The sequence below is a fragment of the Tursiops truncatus genome, chromosome X, assembly GCF_011762595.2.
Source record: "Tursiops truncatus isolate mTurTru1 chromosome X, mTurTru1.mat.Y, whole genome shotgun sequence".
NCBI classification, from domain to species: Eukaryota; Metazoa; Chordata; class Mammalia; order Artiodactyla; family Delphinidae; genus Tursiops; species Tursiops truncatus.
In genome coordinates this window covers 14,510,757-14,536,388 of record NC_047055.1, presented here as the reverse complement: position 1 = coordinate 14,536,388, position 25,632 = coordinate 14,510,757, and the positions used below count along the sequence as shown (strand labels likewise).

The following is a 25,632-nucleotide window of genomic DNA, read 5'->3' as shown; positions in this document are numbered from 1 at the left end:
TTTTTGTAACATAGATCTTATATAAGGCAATGAAACACAGTGATTTTTTTTTTTCAGTACATGGGCCTCTCACCGCTGCGGCCTCTCCCGCTGCGGTGCACAGGCTCCGGATATGCAGGCTTAACGGCCATGGCTCACGGGCCCAGCCGCTCCGCAGCATGCGGGATCCTCCCGGACCGGGGCACGAACCCGCGTCCCCTGCATTGGCAGGCGGACTCCCAACCACTGCGCCACCAGGGAAGCCCCCACAGTGATTTTTTTTTTTAAAAAAAAGGATATCCAACTTAAAAGTATAAAACGCATTTAATTTTACTTTGAAAATGGATATAGGCCCCCAGTTTATCTGTGTCCTTCCTATACATAAGAGTTGAATACAAACAACCACGCTTGTTTCCCAAGCACGTAAGCCTGAAAAGTCACACAGTTAATGCCTTCCTGCCCAAGGTGCAACCAGAGCACAATGTAAGTCTCAATGTTCTCAAAGTGAAAATGATTTTACTTTGAAAAGTGGCCAAATAAAGGGGTTTTCAGGTGATAGGAAATTTATTATGCCCTAACATGTATGGTAAACTCTTCCTAAAATTACCGTTAATCAATAACTACACAATAATTATTATACCCATATAAAACAAAGAAGGAAACACTTTTTAAAATGGCACTAAAGGAAATTTTACACACGAAGGCTTCTCTGAACCCCTTAGACATGCAGTGAGTAGATGCCAAAGATTGCACTGGGCTCGTGCATCCGGCCATCTTAGCTACAATTATCCTCATGCCTGGCTCCGTCTCCTTTCTCCCGCTTGAGAAGAGCAACTTTCAAGGCTAATTTTTCTAAAGTGTTCTGCGTTCTCTCACATATTTCTCTTGCTTGGTCTCATCTCCTGCTCTTGCTTCCAGCTGCCTCTCCTGTCTAACTGGCTTTTTCTGCTGCCTTTAGCATATGTACATCTCCTGTCCATTTCATAAGCTTTCACTTGCCCCCTGTGGCGCCTTAGCCATAACACCCTATTTCTTGACATTTTATTGCCAAATTACTTGCTGCCTTTGTTTTCTCCCCATTGATCCCTCTCTAACTGCACCCCTGCTGCTCTCTCAAAGTCTTCAATCACTGCCTTCTAGAGAAATCCAATGGCTTCTTCCCAGTCTCCATACTCTTTGACCTCTGACCCTTCTGCAGCACTCAGCAGGCTGACCATTTTCAAATGCTCCTCCTAGAATTTCCACGACACACCACACTCCCCTGATTCTCCTCTATCTTCTGCTTTGTCTTTTTTTCTTTTTTTAATCTTTTGGCCTCGCCGTGCAGCATGCGAGATCTTGGTTCCCCGACCAGGGATCGAACCCCAGCCTCCTGCACTGAAAGCGTGTAGTCTTAACCACTGCACAGCCAGGGAGTCCCTGCTTCGTCTTTTTCCGGCACTGATTCATCCTTGCTTTACCCAAGAGGTTTATCCCAAAGGTATGAAAGACTGTTAGAGTCGCTGCATTAACCTTCCACAGGGTATCTGCATTTTAAATGAGATTGCTTTTTTTTTCCAATTTTTAAATTGAAGTATAGTTGATTTACAATGCTGCAAGTGTACAGCAAAGTAATTCAGATACATATTCTTTTTCAGATTCTTTTCATTTTAGGTTATTACAAGATATTGAATATGGTTCCCTGTGCTATATAGTAGGTTCTTGTTGTTTATCTATTTTATGTATAGTGGTTTGAATCTGTTAATCCCAAACTCCTAATTTATCCCTCCCCGCTTTCCCCTTTGGTAACCACAGTAAGGAATCTCTGACAGAGACCTGTCAGGGAGTAGAGGAAGATGTTTGGGGAGGGAGAAGATGATGGTAATACCCCATAAATCACACCAGGTGATGTAATCAACCTTCTTCCCCCACCCCGCTCCCTTCCTAAAAGACATAATCCATCTTCAGGCTTCTGTGCTTCTCTCTGGATATTTACTTCCCAAGAAGGCACATCTGTCAGGGGCATGTAAACCTCTGCCTCTAACTCTGACCTCCTACCCACATTTCTATACCGTTTCAACAGCTGCCTACAAGTCATCTCCTCCTGGATACCCACCATCACTTGAAAGTTACCAGGTCTGAAATGACATCCGTCATTTCCTCTAGCCTCTGGCTCACCACTTCCTACAGGCTTTCCCTTCTAAACAGGTCTCATATTTGCCCCTTAAGTTTCGTTCTCTCTGCCACCACCTTCCTGGGGGGTACTTACCACTTTCCAACCCAGATGGCCTGTCTCTAGCCCCATCCCCTCCAGTTTAGCTGACATACACAGCTGTCAGGTTGTCACTGTCACAACGAAACGCCCCTTTCGTTTCACCCCTGTTTCTCTACTACTCAGGCCTCGCATGGTTTCCTGCTGAGTCCAGCTGAAATATCCTTGGCTGACATCCGAGGTTCTTCACAACCTGCCTCTCTTGAACCCAATGAATTTGCTCTTTCACTCTGCCCAGGATGCTTCCTCTGCTCCTAATAAACTGGCTGGCTCAGTGCGCTGAAGAAAAAAGGCCACATCCCTGCTCTCTCCTGAGATAAGAATGACCTCTCCCTTACAAAATCTCCCCCCTCTCTCTTCACGGCCCCCTCCTCAAGTCCTATCTGCATACAGTCTTTTCTTGGTCTCTCCCTTCTCTGAACTTCTGTGGAATCTATTGTAGGGATGGCATGATACGGCATTGACTATTTTGGTTTGTTTTCTAGCTGCAGCTTGGGTTTTAATCTGTCTCTAATGAGTTCTTTGAAGGCAGAGATCATGGCTGTTCTTTTCTCTTAACTGCTCCCACAGCACCAAGCAGAGGGCTGGGCAAAGAACAGGTGCTCAGTTTCTGATGCGAAAAGTCTGAGCATTTGACCTTGATGGAAGAAGAAATAAAGGAAGAAATATATAAAAGACAGAAGAAAGGGTGTTGAGATTTGAAACCTCTTACCTCACATGTTCCATACTGCACCATTACTTGTGACATAAAGATCACATTTCCCAAGGTTTTAATATCCTCCCCTTCCCATGCCTGAATAGGTTCCGAAAGTATCTGCAACTCCAGCTGTTTTCTCTTTCTGAGGTCTTGGCACTGCCCCTACAGAACCAAAGCAGAACATACTGAAATAGGAATTCTTCTGAAACAGACCTAAAACAAGGCTAAAGTAAGAAGCGGCTCTTGACTATCAGATTTCCGCTGAGTCCCTATTCTCACCACGAGTCCCATCACCTGGTCCGTTCCGGACAGACGGAAAGATTCACTACCTTAAATCTCTAGCCTTCAGCCCCTAAACATTTTGTAAGGAGGAGCCATTTCTCATTTTGCAAAACATCAAGATAAAGTGGTAGAAGGAAGGGGGTTGCCTCTCCCTCCCCACAAGGAGTAAGGGAAGACAAGTAGCAGAATCACATCAAACAGGACCAGTAGGTTCAGATCTGCTGCTCGGCGTCCCTGCTCGCTCCAGCTCCTCTCCATCTTGCCTACCTTTGCATAAATCGTGCTTTGTTACAAAGCAATTTTATTTTTCTAACTCAGTTTCCAACCAAGTGACATCTTACTTTACAAAATGACTCCAAGAGTTATCGAAAAAGAGAAAATTAAACTCCTTCTGCCGCAGTGAATCAAACTGATCTTATAATGAAACACAGGCACTGCCCTATACTTTGTTTGGGGACCAGTAGTAGATTGCTATGAAAAAGTACTAAGCTAATTTTTATCCCTAAAAGGATTGGAAAAAGGGATACAACTGAATTTCACAAATACAAACTGAAAATACAAGCCAAGAAATAACACGTGGGGTATGACTACTATATATTTGTACACAGTATATACTATATACATATATATCTCACTGCTTCAGAAAATGTGAAGTTATCTTAAAATAATTTAACAGTATTCACTCCAAACTGAGTATGAAAATAAGCATATGGTTAGTTATGTTCCTGTTTCCAAATGACTATCATAGTGTTTTGGGGCATGTTTTCTATAAAAGCTCTGCTGCCCCTTTCAGGTAAATGGAAACTTGAGGAAATAAATTCATTGTACACATATTTTTGAGGCCTAGAATGGGAATAAGTATACTATAACCGTCAAAGCAAGTTTTACAACATGTAAAATGATTAGAATGAAATATCATTTTTCAAATGAGACATTTTATACTCAATTTACATAGGAAAAAAGAGAAGGGATACAAATAATTATAAATGTCATGGGTTTCAGTGGGCTGTTCCATTAGGTTGAACCATGTCAAACTGCCAATATTCCACCATTTTTTACCTACAACAGCAGTTTTAACCTGATACCTTACACTCTGGTCTTCAACTTGCTGTTTAACTGTGGGCACGTCAGGTACAGATCTTTCGACAGCAATAAAAACGAGGTGATGGTGAATGTTGCATAACAACCTTACAGCAAGAATCAATAACTAAACGTTGATCCCCATCACTTGGAGTACTACAGAAATGTCTAAAATTAAGCTCAACTTAATCACCCCAAATAACCTTTTCTTTCCTCCTAAAATGCCACCAAGCAGTTTTACCTCAGTGGGTTCAAGAGGACACTAAGCCACTGTGCTCGAGATTCAAGATAAAAGGTAACTTTGATAGCACTCTATATACAGCAATTGTATTTTAGTCGGGTTTCTTTTTCCTTCTAGATTTGATGAAGGATTTCTTTTTCATATGCAAAGAATAGACTCACACCCTTCGGCATAAGTAGATGAATCCGGTATTGATGCCGATCAGTGAAGGACGAGTTGCACAGACATAAGGTGAGTAACACGGGGGTAAAGACAAAGAGACAAAAGGAAACCCCCCACCTACACAGCCATGCTTAATGTGGCAGAGACTTCAAATGAGTGCTTTACACCCTCAGCCTGGCAACCTTTCACAGGTAAGCATGATGTTTGGAAGACAACAGTAAATGAAACAATCACTGCGATACGGTCACTAGAGCTTATTGTTTCCACTCTAGAGACCTTTGCAGAAGGAAAGAAACATTACACACAAGTCACGCTTTTAGGAACAAAGCATACAAAATGGAGAGTTATAATTTTAGAGCGTCACCTACCATGAGAGTTTTGAATGCTATGATTGCTTTCAGAATATCCTGGTGATCTGGATGCGTATCCTATTAAAGGAATACATTTTAAAACAGTATTAAAGGAGAACAGAGCAGTGATTGCAGGGCTTAGGGGTGGGAGGAGGGTGTGGCTGCAAAGGGATCCAAAGGAGACATTTTGAGGGATGATGGAATTGTTCTGTATCGAGATAGTAGTGGTGGTAACTCGAATCTATACACATGTTAAAAGTCATAGACCTGTACCCCAAAAGAAAAAAGTCAGTTTTACCGTATGCTAACTTGAAGATTAAAAAATAAAACAGCATTTGAGCATTTGGAATCTCAGCACCTCTAATGATTAGGTGATGAAGAAATTAAGATGGCTGGGAACACATTATATATTTGGTAACAACATACTAGGTACAGTTATCGAGGCAAGAGTTCCCATTTGCCTTTTTGCTGTTATACCGTGGATAATTAATAATAATTATGTGGGGGGGCATCATTAGGTCATGTTGTTAGTAAATGACAAGAGGTAGGGAATTGTAGAAACAGAGTGGTGGTTAGAGAGAACTCAATCCAATCTCATTTCCTACACCGCCTCCATCTTCTTTCAGCAGACTCAACATGGCAGACGGGAAAAAATTCCAGGTCTCATACCATGTGCTCCTTCTTAAGCAAGCTGATTATATTTGGTCTGCAATTCCACGGTACTCACAACCCTGAAAAGTGGACAGGTTCAAAATGGCTTTGAGGGATCCACATCTGCATAACTGTTTATGAAGGGAAAGTAGGGCTCCTTGCGGGAGATGTCCAGCTAACCTCTGGAATTCAGCAGCAGTAAAAGGAAGACAAAATCTGCTGTTTGATCAGCTTTGGGTGATAAAATACAGAGCTGAGTGGACTAAGGCTCTGACCCAAGCCAAGAGCAGCACTGCTTATGAAAAGAAAGGTTGTACTCCTTTATAAATGTATCCTTCTGCAAATCGGCTGATCGTTGAGAAGTTCAAGTTCTACTCTGCCAGGAGCCAGCAGCCATACTCAGTGACCAGAAAGCTGGATAAAGTGTCTCACCAGATGGTGAACCTGTTCTCAGGATACGTATTATCTGATGGTGGGAAATGAAAGGCAGCCAAAGGCAGGTGACCACCAGCACCAGCGGAGGAGGAGAGGAAACGGGCTCTGAGACAAAAAGGGCCAGGACAGAGGATGCAAGCAGTGGGAGCACCTGGGATTTTATTTCCTCAAATGAAGTGTCTGTTTGTACTTCAGCACTGAGCAGTTCCAGAAACTGGGGCCACGCGTTTCTGGATTTTTGTGATAAACAAGGAGGGGCAAACCACAAACGGTTCGGTGAACAGGTTTAGCTTTTGGAAAGCCATCCAGAGGTCAACACCTTCCTGCAACCTTTCTCTTTAAAGATAATCAAACCCTTTCAAACCTCAAAACCTTTCCCCAGACACAGGAAGAACAAGTAGGGTAAACGCAGCTTCCCCCCTCGGGCCCTCCTCACCCATCCCCATCCCCCATGCTCCATCACACAAGAGCGGCTCGAGAAGCTACCCCTGCTGACGGGCTTCTAATAAAGAGGATTTGGGCTCTTGAGGCAACAATATTCAATCCTCAGGCCTCAGCGCAAATCTGAATATTTAGAAAAGGTGATAGCTATGCTACAGCTGTTGCAAGTAAACTGTGCATTTTTAAACAAAAAATGTGAGGGGGCTTTGACGGAGATGTATGGCTGCGTAAACAGAGAAACTGAGACTGGACCCATTTATTCATCTTTAAAGAAACACCAGAATCTTCCATTGTAATCCAGAGTCATGAAGCTGAATGACCACAGTGCTCTAGGGATAAACATTCCTGTCTATAATGAAAAATGTTCTGTACGTTTTCTGATGCTGTTCTGCTTTGTTTAGCTCCCACAAGAAAGCTGGTTCATATATCAGAGCAACAGAAGGTTTCTTGGTGGAAGATTTCTCTGTAGAACCACCATCTACAGATGAGAGGGCAGAAGTAAACCTAAGTCAACCAGTGAGCAGAGACTTGAGGAAGCAACAGGACCGGGGCTGGGAGAAGAGAGGGGAGGGAGAATGATCACGAATATTTAATAGTAAAGTATGGGTATCTTTCAGTTATTAGATGAATAAGTCCTGGGGATCTAATGTACAGCATGGTGACTATAGTCGATAATACTGTATTGTATACTTCAAAGTTGCTTAAAAAAAAGAAAAGAAAAGAAAAGATCTTGAAAGTTCTCACTAAAAGAAAAAGGTAGGTATGTGAGGTGATGGATGTGTTAATTAACGTGATTGTGGTCATGGTTTTACAATGTATGTATATTAAATCATCACATTGTACACCTTTAAAAAATCACGTTGTACAACCTAAATATATACAATTTTTATTGGCCAATCATACCTCAATAAAGCTGGAAAAAATAAGTAAAAATAAGTAAAAAAAAATCTTCAGAGGGGGAAAAAAAAAAAGAATGTCCCATTCTTATTTTGCTGCATAAAGAGGAAAACTAAAAGCCCGGGAAGAGGGAAGACTGGATCAAGTAAATTTTGAAACCCAGGTTTTTTCTGAACTCCTCAGTAAGGCTAGTTTGGAGGCGGTACTGGCTGCTTCCTCCAGAGCAGAGGCTCATCCTTTGTACAGGAGCTTAAAATAGCTCGCCTTCCCTTACCTCCATATGCCGTTCCAACTCTTGCAAGAGAGTAACATACTTTTCCAGTCGCATGAAAGGTTTGCTGAGACTTGTTGTTAAAATGAGGATACCTGGGCTAGATGCACCTTGATTTTCCATAAATCGTTCCAGATCATCACTGGCAAAAGAACGAATATAGTTTTGTTACTGCTTAATATTCCATGTAAAGAGTTACCAACTGAACATGATTTTCCTGTATTTCACAGCATAGAAAACCAAATAAATTTTGGATCACCAGCACAAATGCTGTCTGACGCACTTCAACTCAATTCAATCAGCATGGCGCACAGCACTGGGCTACAGCGGTGAACCAGGCACTTATGATCCCTGGCTTTATTTTCTCATCCAACAATTATTTATTGAGCACCTACTAAGTGACAGGCTCTGTTCTCTGTTGGGAATACAGCCGTGAAGAAAACCAAAACCCCTGCCCTTAAGAAGCCTGCACCCAGAGGCATGGGGCATACAATCTATCATACGACCTCAACGTCAGGTTTGAAAAAATCTTTTCTTAGTCACTGCAAACATTCTAGTTATTGGCTGATGAGATGCCAAGGGGAGTAACTCACCAAGAGCTCCCTATCACTGGGACACCCACTTGTAATGAGCGAGAATCAAGTCCTAAATCCAGATAGCAGCATGTTTGCATGTCTAATCACTTAGCCTAGGATCTGAAAACAGTGCAGCAGCCTACCCAAATAACTCGGCTTTAAAAAAAAAGAAAAGACTGTAGGGAATTCCCTGGTGGGCCAGTGGTTGGGACTCTGCACTCTCACTGCCGTGGGCCCGGGTTCAATCCCTGGTAGGGGAACTAAGATCTCACAAGCCGCGAGGTGTGGCCAAAAAAAAAAAAAAAAGACTGTATTAATATCTTAGGAACCATGTTGTGCAAATGTCTAAGTCTAAGCCTGGGTTTTCTCTGCCCTTCAGCACCCTCTGGACTGTCTCCTTTCCACCAATAGGATACTGAGTCCTGGGGCTGCAAGATCATTTTAGTTTATATCTCTGCAACATAGAATTAAAGAAGGAAACCTGCCTTATCTCTTGACCCCTCTCCCTCCCTGCTCACCCACGCATATCTAATCCGTCACAAACCTTCTTGTGCCTGTTTATTCCTTTCCATTCCCACTGCCACTGACTCAGCTCAGGCCTTCATCTCTCCGGTCTAGTTCACTGCAATAGTCCAATGGACCCCCCAGCTTCCAGGATTTCCGGCTTGTGAAGCACCCTGCAAACCACCACTTAACTCCTGTTGCTTTCCTACTCAGGAACCTCCAACTGCCTGCAAGATCAAGTCTTAACTTTTTGGATTCCCACTGGCCCCACCAATCTTCTCATCCCTCTCCAAGAGGAACCCTCTACTACCAAATGATCTACTTATTCTCCTAGAACACATCTTCGACAGCGGTTCCCAACTGTGGCATGTTGCAAAAAGTTATGTTGTGTTCAAAGAAACTTGCTATCAGTGAAAACCTACTAGGGGGTTTGGGGGTGTGGTGGGTTGCAGGTTACCCCTATTATAGATACTCTCCCTCTTCTTGGCTTTTGCAAGCAGGAGAGAAAAAGACATCGTTTCAGCTGTTACACAGCAACCTTGAGTCATGCAGAATCACAGGGATGTCACGGAAGATAGATCTCATCTGAGTGGTCACATCTAACCATCAAGCCTACCTGTTTTATCAGTTTTTGCAGTCTTGCTCCAGAAGCAGCCAAGGGGAGGGAAGTGCCCTGGACTTGAAATCATAAAACAGATTCAGTGACCCTGATCAGTTACCAACCTCAGCTGACTCATTTGTAAAGCAGAGATAAAACCTACTTCCTACTAAAATTGTGAACCTTAAATATTGGGGTTTATAAGACTAAAATCTTTCATGCTAAGATCTCCGCATACATTTGTTCTTGTTTAATATTCACAACAACATTCCAACACAGGTGTTATCTTCATTTTACAGACGAGAAACATGAGACTCAGAAAGGGTGAGTGAAAGCAAGTAAATAGCTACATTAAGGTTCATACCCAGGTCTGCTGGAAATCACTACTGTCTGATGCTCGATGTGGAACACAGCAGTGGCATGGACCATCTCTGAGGTCTAAACCATGAAAAAAAGGAGGGTGGGAGCTGAGCTGACTTGAATAATGCAGGGAGAACTTCTAGAAGAAATAGTGTTTTGGACCTAGAGATTATCATACTAAGTGAAGTAAGTCAGACAGAGAAAGACAAATATCATATGATATCACTTATATGTGGAATCTGAAATATGATAGAAATAAACTTATTTACAAAACAGAAACAGACTCACAGACATAGAAAACAAACTTATGGTTACCAAAGGGGAAAGGGGGTGGGGAAGGGATAAATTAAGAGTTTGGGATTAACAGATACACACTACTATATATAAAATAGATAAACAACAAGGTCCTACTATATAGCACAGGGAACTATATTCAATATCCTGTAATAAATCATAATGGAAAAGAATATGAAAAAGAATATATATATGTATAACTGAATTACTTTGCTGTATACCTGAAACTAACACATTGTAAATCAAGTAGATTTCAATAAAAATTTTTAAAAAAGAAATAGTGCTTAATGCAAGCGACTAGGGAAACACAGGTTAACCTGCCTGTGGGTCAGATTTGGCTTAGACTAAAAAATGATCATCACATATAAAATATAATTAGGAAAATAACTCGAAGTTGGAGAGAGCATTTGAGTATGTAATTTTGAGAAAATCACTTTCCTAATTTCTTTTCAATTTGGTAAACAAGTCTTATTTTTTCCTTTCCATGAGTAAATAAGTACCTGCATCCTCAACGTTCTACTCTAATTGATACAAGGGTTACAACAATTAAAAGCAAATGCTAACGTGTACTTTATTACTTTCCATGCAGCATTCTAACTTCTACTTTCCATGCAGCATTCTAACTTCTAGGCTTGTTAAATATTACAAAAGAATTTAAAAATTTTTTTCAATATAACGTGAGATCACTATCTCAGAATAAAACACTGGCTATTAGGGAAAAAGTAACATTAGACTAGTGCAACAAAAGAACAAAACTGCCTTATAAAGCCACTGCCCATTATGATAAATAGATCCTCAAAGACACATTTTACTTAGCCAAATAAATTTAATGCACAAATTAATATCATACACAAATATAACATGCAAATATATGTCAGTATACCAAAACACAATCTGTCTTTCAAATGCAGCTTTTATGTTTTATACAGCCTGCTTGAAGTGCTTTTCAAGTTTAACAGGTTCTGTATATGTGATGTGATACCACAGAAGCAGTTTTCAATGTATGAATGTTGTTTGAAACTCAACATACCCTTAGAGAATGCATGGTGGATGGGGCTCTGGTATATTCTAGGTTGGGCTGGAAAACTGAAGAAAAGTGTCATACATTATAATAACACTACAGGGCTTAACCATCTCATATAACAGTGTTTCTGTAGAATCTTTGCATAGATTTCCACTTTGAACGATGGTAACTCTAACTAGAGCAGCTAGAAAAGGACCAGATTTTCCCCTCTTTTCGCCTCACTCTCTCGCCACCAGCCTTTCATGGGACTCACCGTGGTCTGGAATGGGGAGGTGAGGCACGAGGAACTGGGAGGCTGGGCGTGGCCAGTGGAAAATCCCCGGGATGCCGCTCACACTGGGTTGGGTGGATCTCACTTAGCCCTTTTTTCACTGATCCAGTCCCAGAGACTAGGCTGCCTGCTTCCTCCCCACCACTTTTTGTTTGTGGTCAGTCTCACTTGCTCCCTTCCCTGGTTCCTCAAAGACAGAACAGAATCTAGCCTCAGAATTTTTCCTATGTGCTTCGTCCCGGAAGCAAGTACACAGCTCTGAGTTTTTCTCAAAGTCTTCATTGCTGACAACAGTGGTAAACAGAGAGTGAATAAAACTAACAAGAGGAAAAGAACACGTGGTGTTTGTGGTAGTCGCCGCAATAGAGCCGGAAGTGAGGTCCAGATCTGCCTCGGTGCTAACTCTCTCCTCCTCTCCCCGCTCTGTCTTTTCACGCCGCCGGGTTCCTCTCCCTTGTGAAAAGGATGGATGCCACAACGAAGCACGGGAGAGAAGTGGGTATTTTTGTAAGGGTGAAGTTTCTCCCAGGAAGAAATAAGAGCCACAATAGCAAGCCAGAAGGGGAGAGAGAGGGGAAATCCCAAAAGACCTCACCCAGGGCCGAGCAAAAGACTGGGGCAGTCATTCAAATATATGTAAATATGCGGAACAAACATATCAAGATTGGGGTCTGCTTATATCTCCAAATTCAGATAATGCATCACTGCACTTTTCACAAGGCACCAACACACAGTCATACAATTTTCAGGCTGCGTCTGGTCTCACTGTCAGTCGTCACAAGCATTTCTAGTATGATACTGCTACCTGCCGGCCGAAATGAAGAAGTTCACCTAACTGGCTTGCTCTGACTCAGATTTTCCCGCCTCTAAGCGTCTACAGCTTTAGCAGAAATCCACCAATGTCCCTATTTCAGCTGAAACCTTCATATAAAACAGGATTTTAATCTGAATTTTCTGAGAATTTCACTCAAGTATGCTTTGCCTCTAGTATGTCAGCATAAATTATGACAAGATGCCTAGAAAATAGCTGAGATTATATTAGAAGCACCTCTGAGGATAACCCCAAGTATTTTAATTTAATTTTCATTCCTTACATGTAAATAAACCACTAAGGTAAAAATTCAGTTCTATGGGACTCCAGTGAGTCTTCCATCATTTCAAGGGATATTATAAAATTCTCCAAAAAAATCACTAATCATATATAAAATAGATAAACAACAAGGACCTACTGTATAGCACAGGGAACTATATTCAGTATCTTGTAATAACTTATAATGGAAAAGAATCTGAAAAAGAATATATATATATATATATATATATACACATAGATATATGTACACTGAATCACTTTGCTGTACACCTGAAACATTGTAAATAACTATACTTCAATTTAAAAAAATCACTAACCAAAATCAAGCAAACAGGGTATAATAATTTCCCCCCAAAGTTGAGAATCTTTCAATTAACTGTGCAACAAACTTTAAATCATAATGTTTGAAGGAATCTCTACTGTTATTTATACTTTAAACTCCTAACATGGATGAATGCAGAGTCAGTAGTATTTTAGTACATAGAATTACAACAGAAAATTCTCTAAACACTACAAGTCTGCCATCTGAGGTACACCCTTTCTTTCTGGTATTTATCCAGAATTGCTGTTCTCAGATCAGAAGAAAAAGAATACGTGCTCATATAAATGACAAGCTAACATGATGGGATCTCTTTTCATTGGCATTAAGAAATTTACCCTTATCCACACAGGATGTTTACGTAGCCATCACAGGAAAAATGCCTCTGAACCATATTTTTCTTTATTGAAGATAAGTAGTGAAGTATGAAAACATTCCTGGAAATAATAAAAACCAATTCAGGACTGAGGTTCCCTCGGGGGAGGGAGGGAGGAGCAGGAAATATTGGAAAGTATACACAGGACTCCAATTGCAGCTACAATTTGATTCTTAAGCTGAATGGTGGGTATGTGGGTGTACTTTATTTTATCTCTGTTCTTTGTATGCTTGAAATATTGCATAATTTTTTTTCTAAAAAACAACGAGAAGCTGGTAGAAGACGAATAAAGCAGACATGGGAGGTGGCAGCAAGTACCTTGTGCTGTATGCCGGGTACTTGGTGTACATTATTGCATTGAATCCTCACACCAGCCCTGCAAGGTAGGTGATTTTATCCTCATTTTACAAGTGAGGAAACTAAGGCTTAAAGATTAAGTGAATCCCCCTGGGTAACACAGCTTCTAAGTGGCAGAACTGTAAACTGAGACAATACAAAAGTGGGAAAAAGTTTTTAGGCTGACATCAAGGAGAGGCATGAAGGGGACGGTGGCATGAGATGCTATGTGGACCCATCCCCCGGGGAAACAAGTAGAGCTACTGGAACCTATAAAAACAACCATTTAAAGTCTCTAGCAAGTGTTCCAATGACATCTGGTAAATGAAGAAAACATTTATTCAAGAAAATATTCTAAAACTCAGTAAGAACAGGGAGAGCTTGGTATTTGAGCCATGACCTGCTCTCTCCCTCTCTCCCTCCTCCCTCCTCCTGGCTCAGTTTGCCAGAAGCCACTCCAGGCAAGTGTGGACAAGAGAGGGCTCCCTCTGCCCTCAACTCCCAACCCAAGGACACAATATCTCACTAGCGTATCTCAACTGCTTCAGCTCTGAGTTGAAGATGCTGAATGCCTAGTGAGTGTGGCTGAGAGGTTGGACGGAGAGGGAGGACGCAGGCTGAAAATACTGGCACCAAATTACCCTCACCCCAGCTCGCTTGCAGGGTAGAGGTTCTGTGCTGGGAAAGGTAAACAGAGAAGAACAGAGGCTACTGCCCTGCCCAGCACCCAGAGCAGTGGCTCAAAGATTTTGCCCAGGGGAAAGGCAGACAGACTATAGGAACAGTGAGCTTTCCTCAAAGGAATTGGTTCTAGTTGAAAAACAGTGTGGGGAAATTCAAGCCTAAGGTCTCTTGCAAAAGCAATGAAGATTTTGGTGGTAAGCAAATGAGAGAAGGTTGGTCCTCTTAATTAAGAACAACAAGCTACACAAGAGGCCAGCTAGGTCAGTAGAGAGAACCAGCAAATTTCAAAGACTGGTCTCAAAAAACTACCCCTAGAATAAAGAGCCCAGAAATAAACCCACAGGCCTACGGTCAATTAATCATTGACAAAGGAGGCAAGAATATACAATGGAGAAAAGACAGTCTCTTCTATAAGTGGTGTTGGTTAAGCTGGACAGCCGCACGTAAATCAATGAAGTCAGAACACTCCCTCACACCCTACAGAAAAATAAACTCAAAATGGCTTAAAGACTTAAATGTAAGACAGGACATCATAAAACTCCTAGAAGAGAACATAGGCAAAACATTCTCTGACATAAATTGTACTAATGTTTCCTGAGGTCAGTCTCCCAAGGCAATAGAAATAAAAGCAAAAATAAACAAATGGGACCTAATCAAACTTTAACCTTTTGCACAGCAAAGGAAACCATCAACAAAATGAAAAGACAACCTACAGACTGGGAGAAAATATTTGCAAACAATGTGACTGACAAGGGCTTAATTTCCCAAAATATACAAACAGCTCATACAACTCAATATCAAAAAAACAAGCAACCCAATCCAAAAATGGCCAGAAGACCTAAGTAGACACTTCTCCGAAGAAGACATACATATGGCCAACAGGCACATGGAAAGATGCTCAACATCACTAATTATTAGAGAAATGCAAATCAAAACTACAATGAGGTATCACTTCACACAAACAGTAAATAAGAATGTTAATATAACAAATGCTATAAATATATCCTCACTCTCCTTTCTTCTCTCAGTTTCATTAATAGAAAATTATATTAATAATAATGATGGCGGGCTTCCCTGGTGGTGCAGTGGTTGTGAATCAGCCTGCCAATGCAGGGGACATGGGTTTGAGCCCTGGTCCAGGAGGATCCCACGTGCCACGGAGCAACTAAGCCCGTGCGCCACAACTACTGAGTCCGCACTCTAGAGCCCGTGAGCCACAACTACTGAACCCGCGAGCCACAACTACTGAAGCCCGCGCGCCTAGAGCCTGTGCTCCGCAGCAAGAGAAACCACCTCAATGAGAAGCCTGCGCACCACAACAGAGTAGCCCCTGCTCTCAGCAACTAGGGAAAACCCACGTGCAGCAGCAAAGACCCAATGCAGCCAAAACTTAAATAAATGAATAAATAAATAAATTTAAAATAATAATAATAATAATGATGGCAATGTATTATTGGGTTCATAACATATAGACATAACGTGTATAACAACAGTAGCACGAAAAGGAAAGTGGAAATAGAGGTATACTAGGAGTAACATTTTTATATCTCACTAGAATTAAGTTACTGTAAACATGAAGCAGATTCAGACAAGATATATATATGGAAAGCCTCAAAGCAAACACTAAAAACATAATTCATGGGGGTGGGAGCAGGGATTGACTGGAATGGGCATAAGGGATCTTCTGTGACAGAAATGTTCTTAAGTTGGATTGTGGTGATGGTTGCACAACCCTATACATTTATTAAATGTAAGTTAAACAAATTGCTTAAAAAGTAAAATAAAATAAAATAATTCAAAAACCCATAAAAGGACATTGGGTTTCAGCTCTGACATCCAAAGAGCTTAGAAATTATTATTACCATCCTCGCAACAAGAAAAACACTGAACAAACTGAAAATCAATTACTTTTCTTAGATCCACTGAGAATTGAGATCACAGGGAAAACCACCACCCCCAAATCTAGAAAGACAGGCAAACACAAAGAATTAGAACTGAGATCAACTTCCCTGAGGAGAAGCCACTGGAGCCAGTAACTGGTAGGACCACTCAAATGGAAACTGTGATGAACTGCAAGAGTCTGAGCGCGGACTAGCTTGACAATTAAAAACTCCCAGGGGGCTTCCCTGGTGGCGCAGCGGTTGAGAGTCTGCCTGCTGATGCAGGGGACACGGGTTCGTGCCCCCATCCGGGAAGATCCCACATGCCGCGGAGTGGCTGGGTCCGTGAACCATGGCCGCTGAGCCTGTGCGTCCGGAGCCTGTGCTCCGCAACGGGAGAGGCCACAACAGTGAGAGGTCCGCGTACCGGAAAAAAAAAAAAAAAAAAAGCATCTGCCTGCCAATGCAGGGGACATGGGTTCAATCCCTGGTCCCGGAAGATCCCACATGCCGCAGAGCAACTAAGCCTGTGTGCCGCAACTACTGAGCCCACATGCCACAACTACTGATGCCTGCGTGCCTAGAGCCCGTGCTCTGCAACAAGAGAAGCCACCACAATGAGAAGCCCACGCACCACAATGAAGAGTAGCCTCCGCTTGCCACAACTAGAGAAAGCAATGAAGACCCAACGCAGCCAAAAATTAATTAATTTAAAAACAAAAAAACAAAAAAACCTCCCAACAAAGAAAAGCCCAGGACCAGATGGCTTCACTGGTGAATTCTATAAAACATTTAAAAATGAATTAACACTAGGGACTTCCCTGGTGGTCCAGTGGTTAAAACTCCACGCTTACACCACAGGGGGTGTGGGTTTGATCCCTGGTCAGGGAACTAAGATCCCACGTGCCCCATGGCACGGCCAAAAAATAAATAAATAAATTAAAAAAAAAAAAGAATTAGGGCTTCCCTGGTGGCGCAGTGGTTGAGAGTCCGCCTGCCAATGCAGGGGACACGGGTTCGAGCCCTGGTCTGGGAAGATCCCACATGCCACGGAGCAACTGGGCCCGTGAGCCACAACTACTGAGCCTGCACGTCTGGAGCCTGTGCTCCGCAACAAGAGAGGCCACGATAGTGAGAGGCCCGTGCACCGCGATGAAGAGTGGCCTCCGCTTGCCACAACTAGAGAAAGCCCTCGCACAGAAACGAAGACCCAACACAGCCAAAAATAAATAAATAAATATTTAAAAAAAAAAAAAAAAAGAATTAACACCAATCCTCCTCAAACTCTTCCAAAATAATTAAAGAGATAGAAACACTTTCAAACTCATTTTATGAGACCAGCATTACCCTGATACAAGAGCCAGAGAAAGACACCACAAGAAAAGAAAACTATAGGCCAATATCCTGATGAATATAGATGCCAAAGTCCTCAACAAAATACTAGCAAACCAAATGTAATAGCACACTGAAGGCATCATACACCATGACCAGTGGGAAATATACCTAGGATGCAAGGATGATTTGACATACAAAAATCAATCAATGTGATACATTACACTCAAAGGGAAAAAGATAAAAATCATATGATCATCTCAATAGATGCAGAAAAAGCATCTGACGAAAATCCAACATCCTTTCATGATAAAAACAAAAATGCTCAACTAATTAAGAATAGAAGGAAATTGCCTCAACATAAGAAGGCAATATATGAAAAGCACATCATACTCAATGGTGAAAAACAGAGCTTTTTCCTCTAAGATCAGGAACAAGGCACAGATGCCCACTTTGGTCACCTCTATTCAACATAGTACTGGATGTCCTAGCCAGATAGGCAAGAAAGAAAAATAAAAGGCATCCAAACGGGAAAGGAAGAAGTAAAATGATCTCTGTTCACAGATGACATGATTTTATATGTAGAAAACCCTAAAGACTCCACAAAAAAACTGGTAAAACTAATAAACGAATTCAGTAAATTTGCAGGATCCAAAATTAACATACAGAAATCAGTTGCATTTCTATACATTAACAATGAACTATCCAAAAAAATACAGAAAGAAAGAAAGAAGGAAAGAAATCTCATTTATTGATACAATAGCATCCAAAGAATAAAATACTTAGTACTAAACTTAACCAAGGAGACCAAAGACTTGTACACTGAAAATTACAAAACATTGATGAAAAAAATTAAAGAAGGAACAAACAAGTGTAAAGACATCCCATGTTCACAGATCAGAAGAGTTTATACTGTTAAAAATGTCCAGACGTCAAAAGTGATCTACAGATTCAATGCAATCCCTATAAATCCTCAATGGCATTTTTTTTTTTACAGAAACAGAAAAAAACAATCCCAGAATTCATATGGAACCAAAATGAACCCCAAATAACAAAGTTGGAGGTTTCACACTTCCTTATTCCAAAACATATTACAAATCTACAGTAATTAAAACAGTATGGTTGGCACAAAGAAAGACACTAGATCAACGGAACAAATTAGAAAGCCTAGAAATAAATCTATGTATATATGTTTAATTGATCTTTGACAACGGTGCCAAGAATATATAATGAGAAAAAAACAGTCTTCAACAAATGGTACTGGGAAAACTGAATATGCACATGCAAAAAAAAAAAAAAAGAAGGAACTGGAACCTTACCTCACACCACACACAAAAATCAACTCAAAATGGATTCAAGACTTAAACATAAAACCTGAAGCTCTAAAATTCCTGGAAGTAAACAGGAGAAATGCCTCCAAACATTGGTCTTGGCAATGATTTCTTGAATATGATACCAAGAGCACAGTTAACAAAATGAAAAATAGGCAGGTGGAACTACATCAAACTAAAAGGATTTTTCACAGCAAAGGAAACAATCAGCAAAGTGAAAAGGCAACCTATGAAAAGGAAAAAATGTTTACAAATCATATATTTGATAAGGGTCTAATCTCCAAAAAAAATAAGGAACTCCTACAACTCAATAGTAAAGATACTAATAACCTAACTTAGAAGTGGGCAAAGTAACAAACACATGAAAGGATGCTCAACATCACTAATCATAAGAGAAATGCAAATCAAAAGCACAATGAGGTATCACCTCACACCAGTCAGAATGGCCATCATCAAAAAATCTACAAACAATAAATGCTGGAGAGGGTGTGGAGAAAAGGGAACACTCTTGCACTGTTGGTGGGAATGTAAATTGGTACAGCCACTATGGAGAACAGTATGGAGGTTCCTTAAAAAACTACAAATAGAACTACCATACGACCCAGCAATCCCACTACTGGGCATATACCCCGAGAAAACCATAATTCATAAAGAGTCATGTACCAAAATGTTCATTGCAGCTCTATTTACAATAGCCAGGACATGGAAGCAACCTAAGTGTCCATCGACAGATGAATGGATAAAGAAGATGTGGCACATATATACAATGGAATATTACTCAGCCATAAAGAGAAACAAAATTGAGTTATTTGTAGTGAGGTGGATGGACCTAGAGCCTGTCATACAGAGTGAAGTAAGTCAGAAAGAGAAAAACAAATACCATATGCTAACACATATATACGGAATCTAAAAAAAGAAAAAAAAATGGTCATGAAGAACCTAGGGGCAGGGCAGGAATAAAGATGCAGACCTACTAGAGAATGGGCTTGAGGACATGGGGAGGGGGAAGGGTAAGCTGGGACAAAGTGAGAGAGTGGCATGTACATATATACACTACCAAATGTAAAACAGATAGCTAGTGGGAAGCAGCTGCATAGCACAGGGAGATCACCTTGGTGCTTTGTGACCACCTAGAGGGGTGGGATAGGGAGGGTGGGAGGGAGGGAGACGCAAGAGGGAAGAGATACGGGGATATATGTGTATGTATAGCTGATTCACCTTGTTATAAAGCAGAAACTAACACACCATTGATAAGCAATTATACTTCAATAAAGATGTTAAAAAAAAAGAAGAGGGCTTCCCTGGTGGCGCAGTGGTTGGGAGTCCGCCTGCCGATGCAGGGGACACGGGTTCGTGCCCTGCTCCGGGAGGATCCCACATGCCGCAGAGCAGCTGGGCCCGTGAGCCATGGCTGCTGAGCCTGCGCGTCCAGAGCCTGTCCTCTGCAGCAGGAGAGGCCACAGCAGTGAGAGGCCCACGTACCACACACACACACACACACACACAAAAAAGTGGGCAAAGGACTTGAATAGACATTTTTCCTAAGAAGACATACAAATGGTACATGAAAAGATGCTCAACAACACTAATCATCAGGGAAGTGCAAATCAAAACCACAATGATATTTTATAATAACTACAAAAGAAGTATAACCTTTAAAAATTGTGAATCACTATATTGTACACCTGTAACTTATATAATATTGTACAGAAACTATACTTCAATTAAATATTACATTAGTATTTGTTTGAGGAAAAGAGATGCATGACCCCTACTACATGAGACTGTATACATTTAAGTAGAGAAGTGTAATAGTTACTGTAAACACACACACACACACACACACACACACACACACACACACACACACACATACAATGAGACATCCCCTCACATCTGATTAGGATGGCCATTATCCAAAAATAAATAAATAAATAAAGACAAATGTTGGCAAAGATGTGAAGAAGTTGGAACCTCTGTGCATTGTTGGTGGGAATGTAAATTGGTGCAGCCACAGTGGAAACAGTATGGAAGTTCCTCAAAACACTGAAAATAGAACTACCATTTAATCCAGCAATCCAACTTTTGGTTATTTATCTAAATAAACTGAAATCAAGGTCTCAAAGAGACATTTGCATTCCCACAGCCAAGTCGTGAAACAACATAAATGGCCATTGCTGAATGAATGGATAAAGAAATGTGGTATGCACATGCATACCTCTTTAAAGAGAAGGAAATCGTGTCATATGTGAAAACATGGATGAACTCTGAGGACATCATGCTATTTACCACAATAAAAATAGAAGGAAAAAAAGTGGAGGCAAAATGAAACTTCCTTAGGCAAATAAAAACTGAGGGAAACTGTCACCAGTAGACCTCCTATCAAATATTGTTAAAATAAGTATTTCAGAGAGAAGGAAACTTGGACCCACATGAAAAGGAAGAGTGTCAGAGAATAATAAATGCAGTTAAAATAAAATCTTTTTTCTTATTCTTAATAGATCTAATAGATACCTGTTCAAAGTAATAAAAGCAACAGTATATTGAGTGATTTTATGTTATGGATACATGAAATGAATGAGCACAATAAGAGATGAGGGGAAAAAATTTAGAATACTCTGTTATAAGGTACCTGCATTACCTGTGAAATGGTAAGTGTTATGTGAAAGTGCTGTTAGGTTAGTTGTAAATGGATATTACAAACTCTAGGGAAATCACTAAAATTTTTTCAGAAAAAGACAAAGAGAAGAAGAGAAAATGAAATCACATAAAATGTTTAACTAAAACCAGAGAATGCAGGACTTCCCTAGCAGTCCAGTGGTTAAGACTCCGTGCTTCCACTGCAGGGGGCAGAGGTTCAATCCCTGGTTGAGGAACTAAGATCCCACATGCCGGGTGTCACAGTCAAAATTAAAAATAATAATAATAATAAAACCACAGAAGGCAGTAAAAGGGGGGCAGTAAAGAAAGAACAAGGGAAATTAATAGAAAATGGTTACAAACATTTTAGATATTAATCCAACTATAACTATAGTCACTTTAAATATGAATGGTCCAAATATGTCAGTTAAAGGACAGAGATTCTCAAAGTGGATTAAAAAAGCAAGACTCAATTATATATTGTCTACAAGACACAGACAGATTATAAGCAAAGGTATGGAAAATGAAATATTAACAGCAATCAAAAGATAGCTGGATTAGCTATATTAATTTCAGAAAAAGCTGACATCAGAACATGGAAAACTATCAGGGATAAAGAGAGAGAATTACAGAAAGATACAAGGGCCATTTCTCCAACAAGACAAAGCAATCCTTAACATGAATGCACCTAACAACAGAACATCAAAATACATGAGGCAAAAAAAAAAAAGTGATAGGACTTCCCTGGTGGTGCAGTGGTTAAGAATCCACCTGCCCACCAGTCCCCTCCACCAGGAAGCCTACACAAGCCCCTGAACCAACCTTATCCACTGGGGGCAGACACCAAGAACAATGGGAACTATGAACCTGTAGCCTGCGAAAAGGAGACCCCAAACACAGTAAATTAAGCAAAATGAGAAGACAGAGAAATACACAGCAGATGAAGGAGCAAGGTATAAACCCACCAGACCGAACAAATGAAGAGGAAATAGGCAGTCTACCTGAAAAAGAATTCAGAGTAATGACAGTAAAGATGATCCAAAATCTTGGAAATAGAATGGAGGAAATAAAAGAAACATTTAACAAGGACCTAGAAGAACTAAACAGCAAACAAACACTGATGAACAACACAATAAATGAAATTAAAAATTATCTAGAAGAAATCAATAGCAGAATAAATAAGGCAGAAGAGCAGATAAGGGACCTGGAAGATAAAATAGTGGAAATAACTACCACAGAGCAGAACAAAGAAAAGAGAATGAAAAGAATTGAGGACAGTCTCAGAGACCTCTGGAACAACATTAAACGTACCAACATTCGAATGATAGGGGTCCCAGAAGATGAAGAGAAAAAGAAAGGGTCTGAGAAAATATTTGAAGTGATTACAGTAGAAAACTTCCCTAACATGGGAAAGGAAATAATCAATTAAGTCCAGGAAGCACAGAGAGTCCCATACAGGATAAATCCAAGGAGAAACACGCCAAGACACATGTTAATCAAGCTATCAAAAAATAAATACAAAGAAAAAATATTAAAAGCAGCAAGAGAAAAGCAACCAATAACATACAAGGGAATCCCCATAAGGTTAACAGCTGATCTTTCAGCAGAAACTCTACAAGCCAGAAGGCAGTAGCAGGACATATTTAAAGTGATGAAAGGGAAAAATCTACAACCAAGATGACTCTACCCAGCAAGGATCTCATTCAGATTTGATGGAGAAATTAAAATCTTTACAGACAGGCAAAAGCTAAGAGAATTCAGAACCACCAAACCAGCTTTACAACAAATGCTAAAGGAACTTCTCTAGGCAGGAAACACAAGAAGAGGAAAAGACCTACAACAACAAACCCAAAACAATTAAGAAAATGGTAATAGGAACATACATATCGATAACTACCTAAAATGTAAATGGATTAAATGCTCCAATCAAAAGACATAGACTGGCTGAATGGATACAAAAGCAAGACCCGTACACATGCTGTGTACAAGAGACCCACTTCACATGTAGGGACAACCTAATATATTAACAACCACTGAGTTCTACACTTTAAAATGGTGGATTTATGGTATGTGAGTCATATCTCAGTAATGAATCAAGTAACCCAATTTAACAATAGGCGAAGGATCTGAATAGACATTTCCCCAAATGAAGGTACACCAATTACCAATAAAGCACATGAAAGATGCTCAACATCATTAGTCATTAGGGAAATGCAAATCAATATCAAAATGAGATATCGTCACTTCATACCCTCTAGAACGGCTATAATCAAAAAGACTGATGATAACAAATGTTGGTGAGGATGTGGAGAAATGAAACCGCCATAAATTCCTAGTAGGAATATAAATTGGTGTAGCCACTTTGGAAAACATTCTCACAGTTCCTCTAAAAGTGAAACATAGAGTTACCGTATGACCCAGCAATTTCACTCCTACGTATCTACCCAAGAGAAATGAAAACATAGGTCTACGCAACGACTTGTACATGAATCTTCATAGTAGCACCATTCACAGTCCATATGTCCACAAACTGGCGAATGGAAGAACAATATGCGGTATCCATACAATGAAATATTTTTCATTGTATGTACGGCAATTTAAAAAAACAATGTACTGTTAAGTGCAACAACATGGATGAACCTTGAAAACATTATGCTGAGTGAAAGAAGCCAGACACAAAAGGCCATATGTTGTGTGATTCCACTTAAATGAAATGTTCAGAATAAGCAAATCCATAGTGACATAAAGTATTTTAGTGGTTGCCTTGGGCTGGCAATGGGGAGTGACAGCTAATGAGTATAGGTTTGTTTGGAGAATGATGAAAATCTTCTAAAATTGATTGTGGTGATGGTTGCACAACTCTGAATATACTAAAAATCATTTAACTGTACACTTTAAATGGGTGAATTGTATGGTATGTGAATTATATCTCAATAAAGTTACTATATTAAAAAAGAAACGGTAAAATTTTATTTCTTAAGCTGGGTGGTGGGTACATGGGTGCTCATTTTATGATAATTCTTTAAGTTTGCATTTAGATTATTCACTTTGTAGGTGAAATACATGTGTTAATAAAAACATTTTTTTTAGAAGTCTGACAGACCTGGATTCTAATTCTGGCTCAACCACTTAACAGCTATGAGTACTTGGGCAGATTACTTAAGCTTCTAATGTCTCATCTGTAAAGCAGAGATGATGGTAATAATAGTAACTCCCTCGTAGGCTTTTACATCATGTGCCTGGCACATTGTCAGTGTTATTTTTAGCTCTAAGCAGTTGAGCCACTTGCCTAAATAATCCAGAGTCATGGCTTCTCTTTCTTTAAACTCCAACTTCCATATTTGCTATGCCACAAGAGTTCACAACTTTCATCCGGGAAGTAAAATTCACCTTCAAGTAGGACCTACTGAATTCTACCTTCAAAATGCCCTTACATAACAGCTCTATAAAGTCAATCAAGCTCCTAATGAACCAGGACAAAGCCAAAGTTTCCATCACTTCTGAGGTTGTTGTCACCCACTGTTCCAGCCTGGGTCTGGGAGTACAAGTCAAATTAAGAGAAGAATAATCTTTTCAGTCTTAAGCAGCCTCCAGAATCATGTCGGTTCTGAATCTAGTCTCCGAGTTCAGTCATAAGAGACTCTGTGTGTTGGTCTTCCTATTGTCCCACCTGGATTCCTAGCACATAGCTTCAAAGTCCAAACTGTGTCTTCAAGCCTATCCTACAGAATTCTGGCCCAGATGAATGTATCAGTGAATGTGTCAAGGGTGAGTCGTCAGAGTGTAAGGAAGGGTAGGAGAGATGTGAGCTTATCTGGGTCCCTTGTAAGGACTCTTAAAGGAGATACTGTGCTGCTGTTCTCCATGAATCTGAAATAATTTATATTCATGTATAATTGTCATCAGAGACCTTTGCTTAGAGTACCTGACACCCAGTTCACAGGGTTAGTTTCCTTCCACCTTTCCCTGCTGATACCTGCCTTTTAGCCATATTACTACTTGAGACTTCCTCTACCAGACAAAGGGAGAGTGAAAAAGACATGAACCTAGGCAGCTTAGCTCTGCAGCAACTTGGATAAAACATTCACTGGGATGGGGAAGGCTAAACCATTGGCTCTGAATAGAATTTTACTTCAAGAAAGCCTTCCCTGACCCTTCGTTCACTCCACACTTTGATACCATGTTCAAAGTCTCACAGCTTCCTTTTAATTACCCTTTTCTAATACAACATGTTTACAACATTTAATTTCATGTCTATTTCTCTCAAGAGTCTATGCTCCA

General features: G+C 40.4%; 1 protein-coding gene across 8 annotated transcripts in view; it reads right to left on the bottom strand.

The window, feature by feature from the left end:
• ARHGEF6 (Rac/Cdc42 guanine nucleotide exchange factor 6) overlaps positions 1-25,632 on the bottom strand; it is a 123,434-nt gene that overhangs the window by 20,173 nt on the left and 77,629 nt on the right. For all 8 annotated transcript variants that reach the window (XM_019919027.3, XM_033849041.2, XM_019919026.3 and 5 more), the window contains 3 exons: positions 7,741-7,879; positions 5,061-5,120; positions 2,943-3,089 (listed from right to left, as the gene is read on the bottom strand). In XM_019919027.3, coding sequence (XP_019774586.1) covers positions 2,943-3,089; positions 5,061-5,120; positions 7,741-7,879 — 346 coding nt within the window. The remainder of the gene's footprint in view (positions 1-2,942; positions 3,090-5,060; positions 5,121-7,740; positions 7,880-25,632) is intronic.